Here is a 19,288-nt window from a genome sequence, read left to right as displayed (position 1 = left end):
GAATGTGCTCCAAGATTTTACCAGGCACAGAGGTGAGACTGACTGGTCTGTAATTCCCCGGGTCTTCCATTTTCCCCTTCTTGAAAATGGGGGTTATATTTCCCTTTTTCCAGTCATCAGGAACTTCACCTGACTGCCATGATTTTTCAAATATGATGGCCAGTGGCTTAGCAACTTCATTCGCCAGCTCCTTCAGGACCCGTGGATGGATTTCATCAGGTCCCATGGACTTGTGTACGTTCAGGATTTTAAGATGGTCTCGAACCAGATCCTCTCCTACAGTGGGCCCAAGGTCTTCATTCTCACAGTCCCTGCATCTGCCTTCCAAGACTTGGGTGGTGCAGTCAGGGCCTTTGCCAGTGAAAACCGAGGCAAAGAAGTCGTTAAGAACCTCAGCCTTCTCCAAATCCAGGGTAGCCAGCTCTCCTGACAGCTTCCTGAGGGGACCTACGTTGTCCCTAGTCTGTCTTTTATTCACTATGTACCTATAGAATCCCTTCCTGTTATCCTTAACATCCCTAGCCAAGTTTAATTCTAATTGGGCCTTAGCCTTCCTAACCTGGTCCCTAGTTTCCCGGACAACATCCCTGTATTCATCCCAGGCTGCCTGTCCTTGCTTCCACCTTTTATAAGCCTAATATATGTGGAGATATATGGAGAGAGGTAGCGATCTCTATAGAGAGCCCTGTAATAGTCCAGCTACGTTGTCTGCTGTGTAAAATGCACAGAAATCACTCCATCCTCTGGGAATTTTCTGTTCTCTGGAGGGGCCCAAAGTAGCTGGTTAATTCTGTTCCTCTTGTTGATCTTGCACTACAATGCAAGAGGTTCAGAGTGATTTCTTAGCATTGCAATTATCAGACAATCAGCAAATGAAAAAGCAAAACAAAAAACACTGAACCCAAATAACCCAACATGGTTATTGAAGTGCTTAAACTTGTATTATCCCAAATACAGCCTCAGCATAATACTATTCTATCTTCCCTTATTGCAGTTTAGTCCTCAGTGACCAGAAGCAAGGAGGGCTTTTTAAAGAGATTACTTTCAGTTGTACTGCCATAAAATCACTGATCAATGGAAAATGTGCCTGCCCTGCAGTATCAATCCTTCCTTTTGTGCATGGCCTGCTTATTTTCCTGAGAGGGCTCCTATGTTAGCACATTTTGAGGGATGATAAAACTTCTACAGGAGGTGATTGTAGCATTGGATAATCCCCAAAGTTGGATTTTGCCTGGTTCTCTTGCATGGAAGTCACTAAAATGGGTTTATTTCACTAGCTGCTTTGTTTGCAGAACTTCTGTCAAACACTGTCCCTTCATGCTGCTTGGGTTCTGGTTTTGTTGGTTTATGTTAAAAACCTGGAGTTTTCAATGCACATGAAGTGTGAAACCATAGTTGGATAACATTATGGCACTGGCAGCACAAATAGCTCAAAGAGATACTACTCCTTGTCACCTCCCTGAGTTCTTACTGCCATTGCCACAGTTTACTGCTCCAAACTGAGCCAAATCTGTTAGTTTGAGGAGTGTTTCTGTGAACCATGTTGTTAAACCAATCCTGTCAGGATTGCTGTGAATCCTGTGCTGTCAGGGCAGTGGTAGAGAGCCTCATCCCACGCTCCGGCAGCCTGACACTACAGTCTAGAGCTCCAGAATAAGCAAGTATAGAACTTAACCACTTACTTATGTCTCTAAGTTTCAGGTAACTTCTGGGTTTGTCCCACTGGCAAAATCAGCAATGACTAGCCAGAACTGTATTTAAAAACCGAAATAGCCCATCTGAAACTGGAGTTGAGTAGTGTCTTGCTGTTGTGTTCCTCTGCACACTGATTCTCCTACTGATATATAGGTCCTCCAAAAACTCATTATGTTTAACATCAAAATATTATTTAGTAATACTGAGACACAATAGAGTGTCAAATTAATGTTTTAGATTATGGGGCAGATTAGCCCATGCAGAAGAATGGGACATTGTTTCAGCTGTTAGCTGCTTTTGTGCTAATGACATAAGGCACAATGTACCTTTCAGCACAGGGAATAAATCATCATCCACATAAATAACACTGCAGGATGGTTTTTACCCCTAGTAGAGTGTCAAGCTTTTTCCTATAGAAAACAGAAATGCTTGTAAAATGTGTTTCACTCTGTTCCACAAACGCAAATTTTCAGGCTTAGGGGAAAATGATTGTAGAAATCTTTCTTGCCCACTCAGAAGTTTCAGTGTTTTAATTGCACATCCTGCCTGATGCACATATAACAATACCAAAAAAGTAACAACAGGATTTCCTTGCAGTAACAAGGAAAAAGAGCATCTCATTTAAAACTACACTGTATAGTCATAAACAGAGACAGGCTGAAAGGAAAGTGAAATGGCCAAACCCTGAGATGGGCTCTCATCTTTTAGCCTGTGATGAACTGTACTCTCGTTTGCAGGCTCAGGTTCAGCAGAAGGATTCAGAAGGCATATGGCCCTATGTTGTACTGAACCTCTCTTTCTTCAGTTCAGTTAGTGCATCTAAACCCCATGTGTGTGTCTGCCTTAACTCTCCTAGACACTTTGTTACATCTCTCTGCTGTACAAATGAAGTGATAGTTCCCCTCCACTGAAGGTCATCCATTTACAGTCAGCCCTGTCATCCAAATTCCAGCCTTGGCCGGAGGGATCACCAGTCAGTGTTATTTGCTAGCTGGGAAATAAGTTGCAGTCTCATATTCCTATCTGCCATTGTACTTTCAGTGCTGATAGCTGATGCAGCAGCCATAGAGGGTTAATTCCCATTTCATTCTCCACTGAGTAAACCATTAGTTATTTAACAGATCTACCTGTGGAATTACACAGTTGTTGATTCAGTGTAACAGCAGACTCTGGGACGGGCACGGGTATTTTAGCAGTAATTACCTGCAGCATTAATGTGGAGTTCACAGGCACTATATACCCTTCAGGATGAATTTATCATTTGTGCGTGGGGAAAAAAGCATGTTTGACTCCCAGGAATAGAGACAGCAGGAGCCCGTGTTTAGGAAATGGAATTGTAGTCAACTGATTATTTTAGTCTTTGCCTGTCCTTGAAAAACTCTGATGGGCCCCACAGCAGGACTTGCCTTGTAGTCACGGCTTGGATTGTCCTAACTAATCAATCACAGTTTTCAAACCTATGTGGGCTGAGGAACAAATGCAGGTGACCAGGTAGCCAAAGCTCTAGGCTGACCATCAGGAGACCTGGCTGGTGTAATTTTATTTAAGCCTAGGTCTGCCACTGATTTTCCAAGTGCCTTTGAGCAAGTCATTTCTTTCCAGCTTCCCATTTGTAGTCAGAATACTACTAATACTGCTACCCTCCTTGGGAATGCTTCTTGGACATAAGGGTGTGAAGCCCTGATTCTCGGTAAGGTATTGTTAGCTATCATCTGCCTGTGCCTGTGCTGATCCACTAACGGTAAAAATTGTGAAAATGTGTAAATTCCTAATAACTGCTACTGCAAATGCTTGCATGAAAGGAAAGACAGAGACACGATACCTCATTCACCATTGCTATTACTGCTGTATCTGGGCATTCCTGGTCACCTGGCGGCACAGACGGGATACCGTCAGGAGAGGATTCACAATTAGCATTTTTGGCAGGCTATCTAGAACAGATAATAACATTTATTCCATTCTAATACTTGCTGATATTCCACCCTCTGTGATAGCTACCATAAGTTAGAGGGCTCAGACAAACCATGCCTCATTTGGCATGACACTGCCACAGTGAGATGATCCTTTTACATGTTTTTAATAACTCTGGGGCAGCAGTGAGTTGGTGTAAGTTCAGCACTGCACATAACCCAGCCTTGATGGTTTTGACCTATGAGGAACTGCCCTAAAGTCAAGTTTGCTGTCTTGTGAAACCTCATCCTTCACTGAAATCAGGCTCCTCAGCTCCGTCAGAAACCTCAGCCAGTGATGGCCTTTTAACATCATTTCCTCTGAGTGACCAGTGCTAATTGTTGCTGTTTACCTTACACATACGTTTCACATACTTGTCATTCACCAAAAAGTGCTGCCCAGCACAGAGGCATTTTGACAGCACTGGAGGCTACACATCTGTTTACTACACATCCTTTGACAAGGGATCTCCAACAGGCAGGGACGAGATGGTGTTCTTCAGGGGCTGATGAACACAGATAAACTGGCATGTCGATAAACTGACCAGCTGCATTCCTGCAGTAACTCCTCTCGGTATGTCAGCACTTTGGTCAACAACACAACTTTGCTCTGAAAACATGCAGCCAGCACACATATATTTCTGTTTTCAAAACACGTTCAGAAGAGGTTACAACTATCCTTTCTTCAAAAAGTAAACTTGTGGCATTTTTCATAGGTTTGCTACTTTTCACAAACTGCTGCTTTGTGCATAAAAGGGCAGTGCGAGGGAACAGGACTGGGGTAAGACCTCTCTCCCACTCAAACTGTAAATTTCTTTCCATTTTTTTCTAGTCTCACTTGCTCAGATAAGCACACACATGGCTACATTCAAACAGAAAGGATGTGTTATTGCAAAGCTATACAAGAGTATTATAAGACTATGTTTTAAAAGGGTGGAAAAAAAATCCACCCTATTAAACTGAGTGAAATTCATCCTAGTGCCATATGCCCACAAAAGTAGCTGAACCATGTATGTCATATGTAGGCTCCTTTTTGAAAGCAGAGGAACGCTGTCTTACAGATGGTTCTCCCTCTCATTCTCACCCAAGGAAAGCTTTTCCAGAGCGGAACAAATACTGCAATAGATATCAGCTAATTTCTTTATCCTTGTGATGATACTACAAAAATATGTTCATGTCCTGATCCCATCCAGAATTGCTTTTACAGATTCTGCCGAGCCAGAACGAGCTGTATGGATGTGACTTAGAGCAAGCATCAATTTCAGCTGTGACAGGTAAAGAGAGGGGCTCATGCTCCAGTCTCCGCAGCGCACTCAGCTTTGCTTCTGCTTCCCGCTGCAAACCCTTGACGTTAGTGCAGCAGAAGAGTGACCAGCAGCCCCTTGCACCACAGGCACTTGCTCTCGCCAGTGCTCTGCCCTCAGTGCAGAAAGGGTAATACCACCTCCCATGAAATAGCTTTCTTCAGCTCCTCCTGCGGCTGCCAGTGAAGGTCTAACCCATTACCTTGTTCCTCAGTCATTGTAGCTTTCATAAACACGGTGAGTTGCCACCTCTCTTCATTGTCTTTGGTCATCCTTTAAAAAAATAAACTCTTCCCCCCACAAACCAGGAAAAAAGTCTTTTATTTACAACATTCATGAACAAAAATGTTTTCTTTTTTAAGTAGATGACATCTCAAAAATCATGCAGTACCAAAAACTGGATAGCCAAGTAGGCAAGGGACATCCTGACTGCATTGGCTGCTTTGCAACTCCAATGTCTCCCCTTCAAACCCACAGAAAGAGCCTGCTGAGGTTTTTCTTCTGGGCAAATCCCTGAAGCTGAACTTAGGCGCAGGAGTCCAAGACCATTTTCTCCCAATTTCTTACCCTGCCAGAAGTTAAGGCATACCAAGAAGTACACTGACAATTCTCCTTACTTTACAGGTGAGGCATGGCAGAACCTTTAGGTCTGGTAAAAGCTAAGGTAGTTTTGAGATACAGATTGAGGCAGCTTCAAGAGATCTTGGTCTCCACGTTTAAATCCTAGTGGCTGGTTCCTGCTGGAGCCCCATACAACAAAATGGTGGAGACCTCAACACGGAACTCAATGGATGTACATCTAGGAGCAGTCTCACATAGGGCATAGAGGCACTTACCTCTGCCAGCAATTTGGTGTAAGGCAGATTCAGAAAGAGTGAGAGGTGGTCTCTACAACACCTCCGTATCACCAATGACCAGGAACATCTCCCATCCATTCTGCCAATAGGTGCTGTGGCACAGCCTCTGGGTTTATCTTCATTGGTGGGAGATGGGAACAGCCTCGGCTCATAAATTTCTTCAGGGTCTTCCACCAGGATGTGTCCTCCCCATCTAAGTTTTCACAGGGAGGGTGTTGAATCTTCCTGTGACAACAACCGGTACACTGAACACCCTTCCGATAGAGAGCAGGTTTTGTGTCTTCAGCATAATTATCTATCTGGCTAGGTCAATGGAGACAGACTGGCCAAATGTGGCTGGGGGAAGGTCCAAAGAGAATGAGCAGATACTTTTGGTTGCTGAACTGATGTTCCTAAGGCACTCCACATAAGGCAATGAAGTTACCACAACACAGAAGATTTTGTTTGTTTCTTCCTGACCTACACATCCATTAAAGAGTGACAGGGAACCTGGTCACCATCTTTCACAGGAAATTAATTGACAATTAGGAAATTAATTCCTCAAAGCAACTTTGAAAGTCTCAACTAAGACGTCCGAGATGATTTCTTTCTAAGAACTGTTAGTGTAGAAAGAGCTCAGGGACTGTAGACCCTTGCAAGTCCCCCTGATGTCAGTGGGAGGTCTGCACTTACCACTAGAGCTGGGATTTCACGGTTTGTAAAATGGATTTACATGAATAAAAACAGTATACAGAGCATTAACTGATCATTTAGAAAATCATAGTGTTTCTCATCAGTGTGCATTAACTACAATAATTATAACCACCCTGATGGTAAGAAAAGAGAACATTTACGTAATTTGCTGGCTAATTTCCCCCTTGCACATGCAATTAAAAATCACTTAAAGGCTACTATAATAGTAACAAATATCTAACCAACAAATGTCAAAGGCTGTAGTCTTATCACATTAGTTTTGGAAACCTTTTACGTAACTTGCATAATTTAAATATTTACAAAATATAAACTTTCTTGTCTTATCAAAAATAGGTCTTTGCACATTTAAACAACAGAAATCCTTTCACATGATGCTTTTTAAACCTGGCATTAAATCACTGCATAAAAATAAACAACCTTTCACAGCTGTAAAATGAAGTTGAGACAACATATGGAAGTGGAGAAAATGTTATCAATGACAGTTTAAGTATTTTAGTGGTGTGAGTCAATCCATGAAATACATTGTGCATTGAACTTGCTTAGGGTGCAGACTAATGAGAAGTCCTACCATTGGGTCCTACAAGAGAAAGCAGTGCTTAGAAAACCATTTCACTTTATGGCAGATTTCTTTGCGCTGAATCTCACATGGTTATTTGTGAAGATGAGGGTGAACCACCAGCAAGATGGTTGAACAGGGCAGGTTGTTGCATACAGTCCAACAGTGGGCAACGACCGACTGACTCGCAAATGGTGTGTTCAGATGCTGAGGAATAGGATTTTATTTCCTTTAAATACCAAACTGCATTTCTGGCCCTCCTCAGACCTGTCCTTTGTCTGTTTGAAAAAGAACCTATGAAAAATCCCAAGGCACATCATCCATGTTCCTCATGCTGTGCTCCAGCTCTTCTACTCTGGACACAGCTTGCTCCACGCCGGTGGGCCCTCCTCCTCTACCCAGACAGTGCCTGGCTCTTGGCAGTCATGCGCGTTTCCCAATGCCAGATGGTTTCCGGCATATTATGCAGAAGACAGCTTTCTGAACAGTTGCAAAGCAAAGGTTTTATGGTCAACAGCAGAACATTTCCCCTATCTTTGCTGCTTCTCTCTAAAGTCTGCAAAAATGAACCATCTAGTGGGTCCATCTAGCCCCAGTTTTAAAAATACAGATATAAGGATTATATCTAATGTTGATATCTTACGTACACATGTATCTTACACACCCTCCTACTCTTCAGTCTCTGACTAATGAGATCTTGAGTTTTCTCCACTATACCTACCGACTACATGGATCTTCAGGACATTGTGGCTACTAAAAACTTAGAAAGTTCAGTGTCTGTCCCTGCTTACGGAGTTACATATTCAAATGTATCATCAGGACTCCTTTTTTGTTGTTTTAGCTGTACCTGTGTGCAGGCTGCTGTTCGCTTGGTTGCTCTGCATATACCAAATGCTTGGGCTACCTGTTGTTTGGTAGTACCCATTCCCCCTGAGGTTGATCCTCCTGCAATTCCACATGGCAAGAGTAATTGCTGCCCGTGTGGCAGTTGTGTGTACCAAACAGTGCAGGATGGTTGGTGTGTTCTCTGTACTTATTTGCAGGTGTGTACATCGGTCATGGTCTCGCATCTCCGGCAGCGCACGTAGCAGCACCACACAAACTTACACTCACACCTCTCCACGTGCCTGACAACATGGGTGTTGTACCCACGCCCACAGCAGAGGAGGTTGCAGCCATCAGGTCCCTCTGAGGTGCGGTTACATTCCCTTCCCTGAGTTCCAGGGATCCCCAGTTTTTGGTCTTCGACACAATAGTTAGGTGATTTGTTCACATACAGCAGGTCTTCTTTCCCAATTGGAATTTTTCGTTGGTTTTTGTCTTTCCTGCGTAGCTTTTTTTTCAGTCTGTCTGATATCTGTATGCTGTTTTCATACTTGTCCTTTAAAAAACGTCCAATCTTTTCAAAGGAGGACATTGTTTTCCAACAAGTTTTCACAGCACAGGACCCAGAAACACCATGACAACGGCAATCCACTGACATCAGCTTCGCTACAGCCTGAAAGCAAAGCAGAGAACGACATTTGGATGTGGTCCTTTGTTCATTAGGAATACTGCCTGACATCAGTAACACAGAGGTCTCAAAGTATTACAGCTGCCATTGCCATTTCAGTGGTGGAGAAGCCAGAGCACAGGAGGATACATGTTAGAAATCAGGTTTCCAACTCCAAACCCCCACTATGAGAAGTCTGATCTTCAGAAGTGATCTACATTTGCACTTTGCAATGGCAATTACATAGCAATATCAAATCATAATAAGAAAAGCTTGTATTTCTGGCTGACTTTTCATTCTGGAGGCTTCGAAACACCTGAAGCGACACGTCCTGTGTCACTCCTCCCACTGATGGAATGCAAACAGCCCTTACGGGTAATAGCAGGAGGGGGAGCAGGGATAGGGCAGGTAACGGCACTGTTCCTATGCTGGAAAACATTTACTGGGTAGGTCTATGCCATCTTTTAAGGGTGGTTTGAAGCTACCATCAAGATCACTAAACATTCACAACACAGTATGCAACTAAGGCCAGGGGAATGGCTTGAGGTTGCACAAGTGTGTGACCAGTGTGGCTCAGCATCCAAAGCAGTGCAGCATACAGGCTGCAGGCTCCTCAAGGCAGACCTGTGTTGGAATAGCAGGAGAATGCCCACATCTCTGAGCCCCATAGGAAGTCTATCAAAGAGCCACTACAGTGCAGCAGAGGTGTCCTGAACTCGGTATTCTGGAGTAAATCTCAGGTGCTTCTCACTTACAGGATGAAGTCCTGATCTTGTAATATAGGCATACTAGTACTATCATGGGTTTCTAGTGTTTCCAGTTGAATAATGGCTCTATTTAACACCATTTGATATTCATACTACTATCATAATAGTAGTCATAATATCGTAAGTAGTCAATAGTAGTCATAATATCATAGTATCATAATAATACTATTAATTCATACTACTTTCATAACTTCCAGTGTTTTAGCAAGTTTTCCACAGTTATTGCCAACATTAAAATACCCTGACATGGGCTATTTTTCTATGCCCAAGCAAAAGTAAGCACTGGGCTGAACAGTAACTGGGAATCTGCAGCCTGCGTTGAGCTTTTGCAACACACAAGAATTTTGGCTCAGTTTATAGAAGACCCAGCCTCAAAGAACTGGAATCTGTAAACAAGCAGTAACTTTCTTTATCTGGGACTGCAACTCAAAGAGTCAGCAGACAATCAGTATACTTCCTTCTAGAATATCTAATAGTCATAACATTATTCAATTAGGCTTGTGGCACATCTCAGACTTTGTAAAAGTGCACAGAAAAATTGTTGCTTGCACAGATACAGCACAAGGACAAGGTATCATAATTTTTGCTTTGTTGTACCTTTCCATTAACATACTCTCTGGAGCCATCCTATAGACTCATATGAGCCGTTGGTTAATGGTGTGGAAAGCCGTGTTACCATCTCCCATTTTATTAACATTTCCACCTCTCCCCACCCCCCAGTCCCATATTTAATCTCCACAATCGAGGCAATTGGGGAATGTAACAGAAAGTGTGAATTTTACATTAACTTATAATAATGTTATCTTGAAACTCTTCATGCAGAAAGGCCAATGCAGATTAAAATTATCCTTCTGTGGAGGAGCAAGTACTTCCCCCAAAATAGGGAAGACACCACCCCCTCCCCTCCAACTTCATGATGTTTATTAAATTTCACCCTAAACCTTCACATACCGCACAGTCCCCACATACATTAACTGAGGTCAATCTCTGTCTTTGTCAAACTGTCCTAGGGAAGGAAAAAAGCAGAAGATAAACCTACCTAAGACCCTCCTCTGTTTTCCCCTGAGAAAGTAGTTTCATTTGCCTGTTCCTAAGTCTTGATTCTGCAGCGAGATCAGAGCCCTGAAATGCTACCAAGTTCTACTGACCTTATCCAGGACCAGAAATAAACTCAAGCCAGGCTGCTTATCTGTAGCTCAGGCAGCACAAACGCAAAAGTTTCAGAGCTAGTCAGGGCATGAAGCAGATAAAATGAGCAGTGTGTTAAACTGGCACTTTCCATCATGGGGAATGTGGTCTCTGAAGTTTGGGATGAGTCCAATGTGGTTAAATCCATTGATTTCAGTGAGAGTCGAGGCCTCCTGACACGTTCTGCCCCAAAGATATTGACACAAGCCCAAGCTGGTATTTGCATATAACTCTACAAACATTATTAAAAACGTACATGACCAAAGTGCTTAGAGTCACATCTTTCTTTGGTGAGTGAACAGGACCTATTTGTTGGTAGAGGTTACTACAGAAGCCAAACAAGGCACCATTATCAACAAAGAACAGGTGTATGCCCTGACCTAGAACAGCCATTAGCCTTTGCAAACTCAGCCTGGTGAAGTGATACACCACTACAGGAGATGATATTCCCAGATGCTGTAGATTGCTTTGGGGATTGGAGATTTTTCCCTATCCTGGAAGAAACATACGAACATTGCAAAAAGTAGACCCTCACCACAGAGCACACACAGATTTTTTGAGTGGCAAATCAACTGTCTGTAATTCTTTTAGACACCTGTCTTCTCTCCTTCCCAGGTTAGTTTCTGTTTAATAGACAGACTTGACCTTGTGCTTGCATCTCAAGTATCTATCAATAATCTCAAGAATCTATCAATAAGGAAATCACTGGGTAGTCAGAATATGTATCATTAAGACTGACAGTGACTGAGGCAGAAAGCAGCTTGAGATCCAAGGATAAAAAGTCTTCATTAGAACACAGATAATCTAATAAAATATCAAGGAAAAGACAATCATGATATCAAAACATAAATTTTACACATGATCTAAAAACAGAAGCAATTTAATAGTATTTTCCAGTTTCTAACAATTAGTTATTTATACAAAGGCAACTAACTAGAATCTCTGAGTAGTCTGAAATCACATTGTACTATAGGATTTATAAGGTTACAGTTGTAATCCTTGCTTTCACTGCAGTATGACAGGGCTCTAATTAGGGAAGAAACAACAGGGAAAGAATATACAGTTTGGTTTGAGGAAAGAAGTGTAATTCCAAGTCTGATAGAATCAAGCATAGTAAAATATGGATGAGGTAGAAGGATCAGAAATTGTTTGGGAAGCCCTGGACATGTCTGCTAGGTGCTAAGGGTGAGTTACTTCCATGTAGGCAAGTAGCCCAGCAGTTTATAAACAGGAGCAGGAACTGATGTTGGAGTCTCAGGTTGATATCAAAATATATCATTAAAAATGCAGCATATATTAGCAGTGATGGGTGATCAGACGAATGCTTTGATGCACACTGTTTCAGAATGATTTATGGTGTCATCAGAATTGTTCATTACCCCAGCCTGTTGCTTCCCAGCTGCTAGGATAGGCAAGTTTTCTGATTGGACTCTAACATATTTTGGGTTGTCCCTATTGCTAGCACAGGGAGCTGATATCTTGCTTTGACTGATGAGAAAACATGCCACTGGATCTCAGGCTGCCATGAAAGTTTTAATGAACAAACCCCTATAGCTGAACATCTAGCAAAATTCAGGTACTAGGAATCTCCTCTTGCTGTTTTCTTGCAAGCAAACCTAAGATGGTGCCTATAGAGTCAAGGCAGCCTTCTGGTGGGACATGGCTGAACACACACCTGTGTCTCAGCAGTGCACAGTTACAGTGATGCACGGAGTTACTGGGATGCACAGAATTACTGGGAGTGTGACTTCCAGACTGACTCCACAAACAGTGCTCAGTGTCACACCTTTAGATTGACATGATAAATCTTTCCAGTTATCTATGAAACTGTGCGAGGATTCTCCCCAAGGAACAGAATTTCATAGAGAACTTCAAAGGAGTACTGTTACTCACAGAAACACGGTGGATAGATGTGTCCTGTGCATGATGGGACAGGTTTTCGGTTTTCTTGGGCAGATCATGAAACCAACTGGTTGCTTGTGAGAAATGACCAGTGTGGAACTGAGATTGGTCTGCAGTGAAGGAAAGTCACTGGGATTACAGTTTGTATACCCCTTAATGCCAATTAATGCTTAGTATCTCCAAGCTAAGCTCTCTGTTTGTAGGCAGTGTACTCAGCTGTGAGACAGGGGCTGATAGTACTTGTTTTGCAATGGGAGCCAATGCCTATAATCAAACAGCCTAATTTAACCCACTGGTAGAACTAATAGGACTATTCATGAAGACAAGCACATGTCCTACTGGAGGTACAGCACTTAAGAACGGTTGCAGACCGTGGGTAGGTCTGTTACCAATCCACAAGTATCAGTAAAACTCTCTGATGAACCAAGCTATGTAGTGTGAGAACACAAGCCCTGCAGATCAAATAGATTTCCACAACTGGAAAACTAAGCAGAATTCTTCCATCAGTAAAAAGTACTACTACAATAATAGTCAAACCATAGTGCCTGACTTGCCTTTATACCTTTATGTAAGGAGCAGAGTTGCACAACTCACATATGTGCATCAAAGTACACTGAACATTGCAGTGCTAAAAGATGAACATTGATCTTGTGGCAGAATAACAACTGAAATCTGTACCTTCTGAGGTTCAGGTTAGCATCCTAAACAGTGGATAACTCAGTAAAAGGATTCTCACTGTTTCAAAGTTTATACATTTTGGATTTAACTAAGAGATGTAGAAATAGCATTTTGTACAGAAATGGGAAAGAAACAAGAGAATTCTGCACATACCAGTTCCATTAGTAACTCCAAACAAACATGGAAGTATTTTGCCTGGAAGACTGCTCTTGCAAGACACAGAACCAGGAACGTGATAGTATTTATTACAAAAGGTCATAAGGTACCAAAATATATTGCAAAACATCCTTCTTGTAAGCTCCCGAACGTGAAGGTCAGCATTTTCCAGCATCTCCTAGTTAAGGATTTTTGAACTACAGAAGAGTTCTCTAAACTTACTTCAGCTGATATTGCTGTTAGAAATTCCAAGTACCAACAGTAAACATTCTCTTTCACTCTGGACAGCAGTCAAAAATATGCTTTATCCTACAGTTTGCCATTAAGTTACAAAACATTTATGCACGGAAGCTGACTAAATACTCTGTATATTTTCTTCCAAGGTAACGAACAACAAATACACCATTGAAGCAAAATCAGTGAAATAAGTGTCTTCTGGTCTCTCAGGCTTGCAGGAGGTGCTGGGTTTGTCCTGGGTTCAGCAGCAGCAGCCATTTTTCTCCTCCTTAGTAGCTAGTGCAGTGCTATGTTTTCATTTTTTGGCTTGGGAACAGAGCTGATAACACCGATGTTTTCAGTTGCTGCTCAAATGTTTGGTCTGACCAAGGACTTTCTGAGTCTCATGCTCTGCCGAGCAGGAGGGGAAGCTGGGAGGAAGCAGAGACAGGACACCTGACCCAAACTAGCCAGAGGGGTATTCCATACCACAGCACGTCATGCTCAGGATGTAACGGAGAGTTACCCTGGGAAGGGCAGGAGTCTGCAGGGCTGGACGAGGTATCGGTCGGTGCTTGGCTGGGGGGTGTGGGGCGAGTTATCTGTTGGCTGGTGTTGAGGTGTTGTATTCTTTCCTCTTATTATTTCCTTTAGCATTATTATTATTGGTGGCAGCAGCAGTCGTTTGTGTTATACCTTAGTTACTGGACTGTTCTTATCTCAGCCCGTGGGAGTTACATTATTTTCAATTCTCTTCTCCGTCCCTCTGGGAGAAGAGGGAGGGAAAGAAGCAGGGGGGAGTGAGTGGACAAGCTGTGTGGATCGGTTTAAACCACGACAGGGTTAACTATAGAATCATAGAATAGTTATGGTTGGAAAAGACCTTCAGATCATCAAGTTCCAACCCCCTGCCATGGGCAGGGATGCCTCGAACTAGACCATGTCGCCCAAGGCCCCTTCCAACCTGGCCTTGAACACTGCCAGGGATGGAGCATTCACCACTACTTTGGGCAACCTGTTCCAGTGCCTCACCACCCTCACAGTAAAGAACTTCTTCCTTATATCTAACCTGAACTTCCCCTGTCGAAGTTTAAACCCATTCCCCCTTGTCCTATCGCTACAGTCCCTGATGAAAAGTCCCTCTCCGGTATCCCTGTAGACCTCCTTCAGATATTGGAAGACTGCTATGAGGTCTCCAAGCATCCTATCTCTCTCTACAAATGTGACTAATTACCCTTTGCTCTTTCCCTAAAGAATAACCACTTAATCTTCTGCCTCTTATCAACATTCTCTACTACACAATACCAACCACCTTTCCTTGGAAATGATTTAGCTTACTGACATCATATTAGACTCACAGTAACTGTTCTCAGTTTACTTAGGTTCAAAGTTTGCTTCTTGTATTTCAGTCTTAAAAAGGGCCTATGTCTCTGACAGATTTTCTGGTTTTCCAATTTAATTAAATTAAATAACACATATAACCTTGTAAACTGTAAAAATTAGTTTAAATTAGAATACTTTGCAACAATATTGCCATGGTTCTTCCCCATCTATGGCAGATGGAGCAGTTATTTTCAGTAAAACCCACTGATGCTGATTTTGGCTACAGGAAATTACTGAGTTACAATGGGAGTCCATCAATATATGTAGTCAAAACCAGAGGGTGTCTTTTCTTTCGTTACAGCTGTGTCACTGAGCAGAACAGATTTAAAGTATTATGGGGCCAGAGAGACCCATTAAACATGAAGTTTAAAACTCCAAGGTAAAGCAGAGAAAGTGATTTTAAAGCAAGAACTAGAAACCAAGTCTCTGCTGTTCCAGATGTAAGACCCAAGCACTAGTTTACAGACTCATACACTGGCTGCTTCTGCTCCCATTCATCATTGTTTGCAAACCAGAACAGGAGGACCCAGTGTCACACACATACACACACATCTCCTCTGCAAGCATGGATTTGAAGCCCTTTGAGCTGAAGAGCTATCTGAAGCCAGTCTCCTCTCACTTCTCTGATAAGTGCCCTAACCAATGAGCTGCTTTAAAACAGAGACATCATTTACATCCAACCTTTTAAAAGAAAAGGTTAACTCTTGATTTCTTCTGATTGATTTTAGACTTCTACTCTCAGGCATAGACCCAAGACTGTGGACGGGTAACGATGCCTCATGTCTGGTCTGCCTGCTCATTCAGTATTAAATTAAATACTGAATTAAAAGCGCAGGCCATGATAATAGTGGAATAATCAGTGAAAAAGCTCCTAATGTATTATGCTGATAATATTTCAAGTTTGCTACAGAATACCAAATATCTACTTAAGATAACTCTGATTAGCACTCTGGATACAATTCTTACTTTGTGGATTTAATTTTAACTTGTGGAGTTTAGTTATCTGGTTAAAACCAGGTCTGATTCCAACTTTGCACATGTTTGCACTGGTGACTTTAGTGCTGTTCTTGCCACTGGCCCCATTTGTACCTGCAGTGAGGGACAAGCCTTGTTTGATTGATGCCCTTTTGTCAATGAAGCTGAACAAGGAATTGCTGCCATTTCTGAACAGTGACACATACCTGCCTCCCGGCCTCGTTGTTGTGTAGGTTCATCGCCACCAGCCCGCTCCTGCCCGTTACGTTTTTAATGGGCATGTCCAGGAACTTTCTGCTGAATGACATTCCATAGTGGATGTCGTCGGAACAGCCGCCCCAGTGCCAGCCCTCGATGGCCGAGCCGCCGTGCCGCAGGTTCGTGTCGCAGGAACACTCAGTCACGTTTCCTGCACTGCACGACCGCGTCACTGAATGCACAAGGCCTGCCGATGTCACTGCTGATATGAACGCGGCCTCCTTCGTGCCTACAAAGCAAGGTGCGGGTATGTTACTTCATCACTCCCTCTGATTACCTCCATAGCAGAGCTCTAGAAAGCCATTTTACAAGCCAGATTGTTATTAAAAGTTAACAGTTACAAGTTTAAAGCCATCACAGCTTGGTCTGTAGAGTTAACTTCTTTAAAGCAGTGGATATTCACATCCAAAAAAGACTTCAAGGCCTCTTCGCATGACCGTGCTATTAACGGTGCTGTTTCTGGCTGCTTGCACCATGCAAGTTTTGGTAACTCCTTTCTAAATCTGGTTGGGAACCTTATTCGTCACAGAAACTTTCAAGCCAATTTGCTTTTAGTAATAATAAGAAGAAAATATCAACCCCCAAACGAACCATACCCCAACCCCATTACTCTCCAAACTGCTTTACACTATTCACATTCATTTGAAGAAGAAAAGGTTAGTTCAGACCTCAGAGGAGGAACTTGAAGCTGTCACAATCCCAGGTTACTTTGGTATAGGGCCAGAACTTACCTCATGCTAAGTTTAGTAAATATCATGGTTGTTCTAATTCACAAAGGTTGCAAACAGCACCAAGAACCTTAAACAAGGCAGAAATCAGAATGGCACAAGGATAATTAGGCCATGTGCTTTTCCTAGAATAAGCTGCCCACGGGAAAGACAGCAGTTTAAAAAACCTTTAGCTGTTAGGCTATATCTCAGAAGAATCACGGAGGGACCTGCCCGGGCCTCTTAGGTTCTGAGACTTGTGACATACTGTAGCACAGCTCTGTAAATGTGCTAAGCAAGATGTATACTCTCTAAGCAAACTGAAAGTCAATGACTGGCCATTAACTGTAACTGAAATTTCACTGTACTAATTTTCACCACCGTAAAAACAATGCATTATTTCCAGTCTCCCAAGTTTCTGCTCACAGCCAGAAAAGTTCCTGTTTGTTTCTTCTGTTCATATTAATCGATGGTGCTGGAAACCTCATAAAATGCTTCAACAGGACATGCTAGTGACGCTTTGTGGGTTAGTAGTGCTGCTTATTTATGGGTCTGCAGGAATAGTCCTTCCCACTGGACAGAAGGACTGACATACAGCATGTATGACTACATGCAGTAGGGTAAACTGCTCCCTGATTTTCTCTTGCTTATTTTCTTTGCGTTTTTGGAATATGCATAATTTTTTATTGCACATTTTACATTTTTGTGGTTACTGTTTGGTTTTTTTCCACTGTCGCAGTATAAAGTGAAGACTGTGCGAATACAAAATGAAGTAGTAAAATAGTTCGGTTCACACCAATGCCTGCACCAAGATCATCGAGCGGAGCACTCAAAACAAATTTCCAGGATCAGGACCTGCCACCTGATACAAACAAAATGTCCCGATTTCAGTCTAAATTTCATCAATTCCATCATTAGCTCTAGTGCTTTCAAGCAGCTCTGGTCTTGCTGTGCTGAGCAATACCACCTAATTGAGCACATTTTAAAGTAATTCACATTGCATACAGTGCTGCGAGCAGATTTTTACCTGCAATAAAGTGACCTTTTCGAAATACTATGTGTCATTACCCCACTCATTGAGTAATCATGACATACGGGGATAAAGCCGACATCAGTCTAAGAATAACAACATTTCAACACAGTTAAGTAGATCTAGTTAAAGGCGCTGTCATCCTCCGACCTATTAAGCAAAATTACAATGAGGAACAACGATTTTGGAAATGCGGTGGTAGGCTCTGTCTGCTCCCTGCGCTTCGTGTACCTGTGTCAGGCTCCCGGGGCGGATGCGGTAACCTCCCACTACCACGCCCGGTCCCTGCGCCCGCCACGCCGAAGCCCGTTCCCCCGTCGGCACCTGAGGCCCCGCGGCCCCGGCGGGGCACACACTCACCGGTGCTGAGCTGGTGCCCGAAGGCGGCAGCGGGGGCGGCGGGTCCTCGGCGGGCGCTGGGTGGCGGCCGGCAGTCCCAGCGCTCGTGTCGGAACTGGCTGCGGCACTCCTGGAGGCCCAGGCGCGCTCCCTCCCGGATGGCGGGCACCAGCTCCGGCTTCTGCCTGCACAGCTCCTGCTGCCGGCGGCTCAGCGGCGGGCTGGCGCAGCCCGGCTTCTCCGGCCCGCCGGCGGCGGCGATGCCCAGCCACCTGCAGAAGTAGCCCCCTCGTCAGCTTCGGGCCCCGAGGGGACGGACGGGCGCCGCGCAGCCACCCCATCCCGTGCCCAGCTACTCACATCCAGGTGCCGCCGGCGGCGGCAGGGCGGAGGGAGATCAGCATCGCTGCCAGCAGCAGCCGCGGTCCGAGGGCTGCCCCGCGCCCCATGACCGCCGCATCGAGCCCCGCTGCGCTGCCGCTGCCCGCCGCCGGCTCCCCGGGCAGCAGGGACCGAGCAGGACCGTTGCCGGTTGAGCACACCTACTCGGAGCTCTCCTCCTCGGGGGACAGGCGGCAGCCGTCGGGGGAAGCCCGAGCCGTCGGAGGGCCCTGCCGGGGAGGACGGGCTGGAGGGGAGGGCAGCTGGAGGGAAAGCATTGGGAGCTCCTGATGCCCTTCAAGGTGAGAAAGTTGGGTTCGATGTTCTCCCCGGCTCTGCCTCCCCCGAACGCGCATTGGCCGCTCGGGACCGGGGCGGGGCGGGGCGGGGCGCGGAGGAGCTCGGGGGCTCCGCATCGCACCGCTGTGCCCCGCCAGGCCCGGTGCCGCTGCTCGCCAGCCCCTCTGCGGGACTGCCCCTTCCCTCGGGGTAGCGCTGCGAGTGGCTGCGAAGGGCGCTGGCGTATGGCCGGCGGAACAGAGAGGGGCTGCAGGAGGGGGAACCGATACGTCTGCAGTGATTTCATCACATTTCTGCTGAAGAGAAGGCACAAAATGCTGATGTTAATAAATCATAATATCCACTACACTTTTAATTCGAGTTTTCTAGTGCTTTAGCAGTATTAACTGCCTGGCTCCACAGTCAGCATCAGTAGCCATTAGGACAAAATTTGTCCACTCCTGTTAACTTCAGTGAAACGCT

General features: G+C 44.2%; 1 protein-coding gene across 1 annotated transcript; it reads right to left on the bottom strand.

Annotated features, from left to right (window-relative positions):
* Positions 1-5,252: 5,252 nt before the first annotated feature.
* On the bottom strand, positions 5,253-18,993 carry WNT16 (Wnt family member 16). The gene is made up of 4 exons (XM_065661707.1): positions 18,506-18,993; positions 18,167-18,417; positions 16,018-16,298; positions 5,253-8,552 (listed from the first exon to the last, which is right to left on the bottom strand). Exons 1-4 carry the CDS (start codon positions 18,592-18,594, stop codon positions 8,088-8,090), a joined length of 1,086 nt encoding a protein of 361 aa, XP_065517779.1. The 5' UTR covers positions 18,595-18,993; the 3' UTR covers positions 5,253-8,087.
* Between the last annotated feature and the right edge of the window lie 295 nt (positions 18,994-19,288).

The sequence above is a fragment of the Lathamus discolor genome, chromosome 1 (genome assembly GCF_037157495.1).
Source record: "Lathamus discolor isolate bLatDis1 chromosome 1, bLatDis1.hap1, whole genome shotgun sequence".
Lineage (NCBI taxonomy): Eukaryota > Metazoa > Chordata > Aves > Psittaciformes > Psittacidae > Lathamus > Lathamus discolor.
Note: the sequence above shows the minus strand (reverse complement) of the source record. Positions and strands in the feature narration are given on the sequence as shown.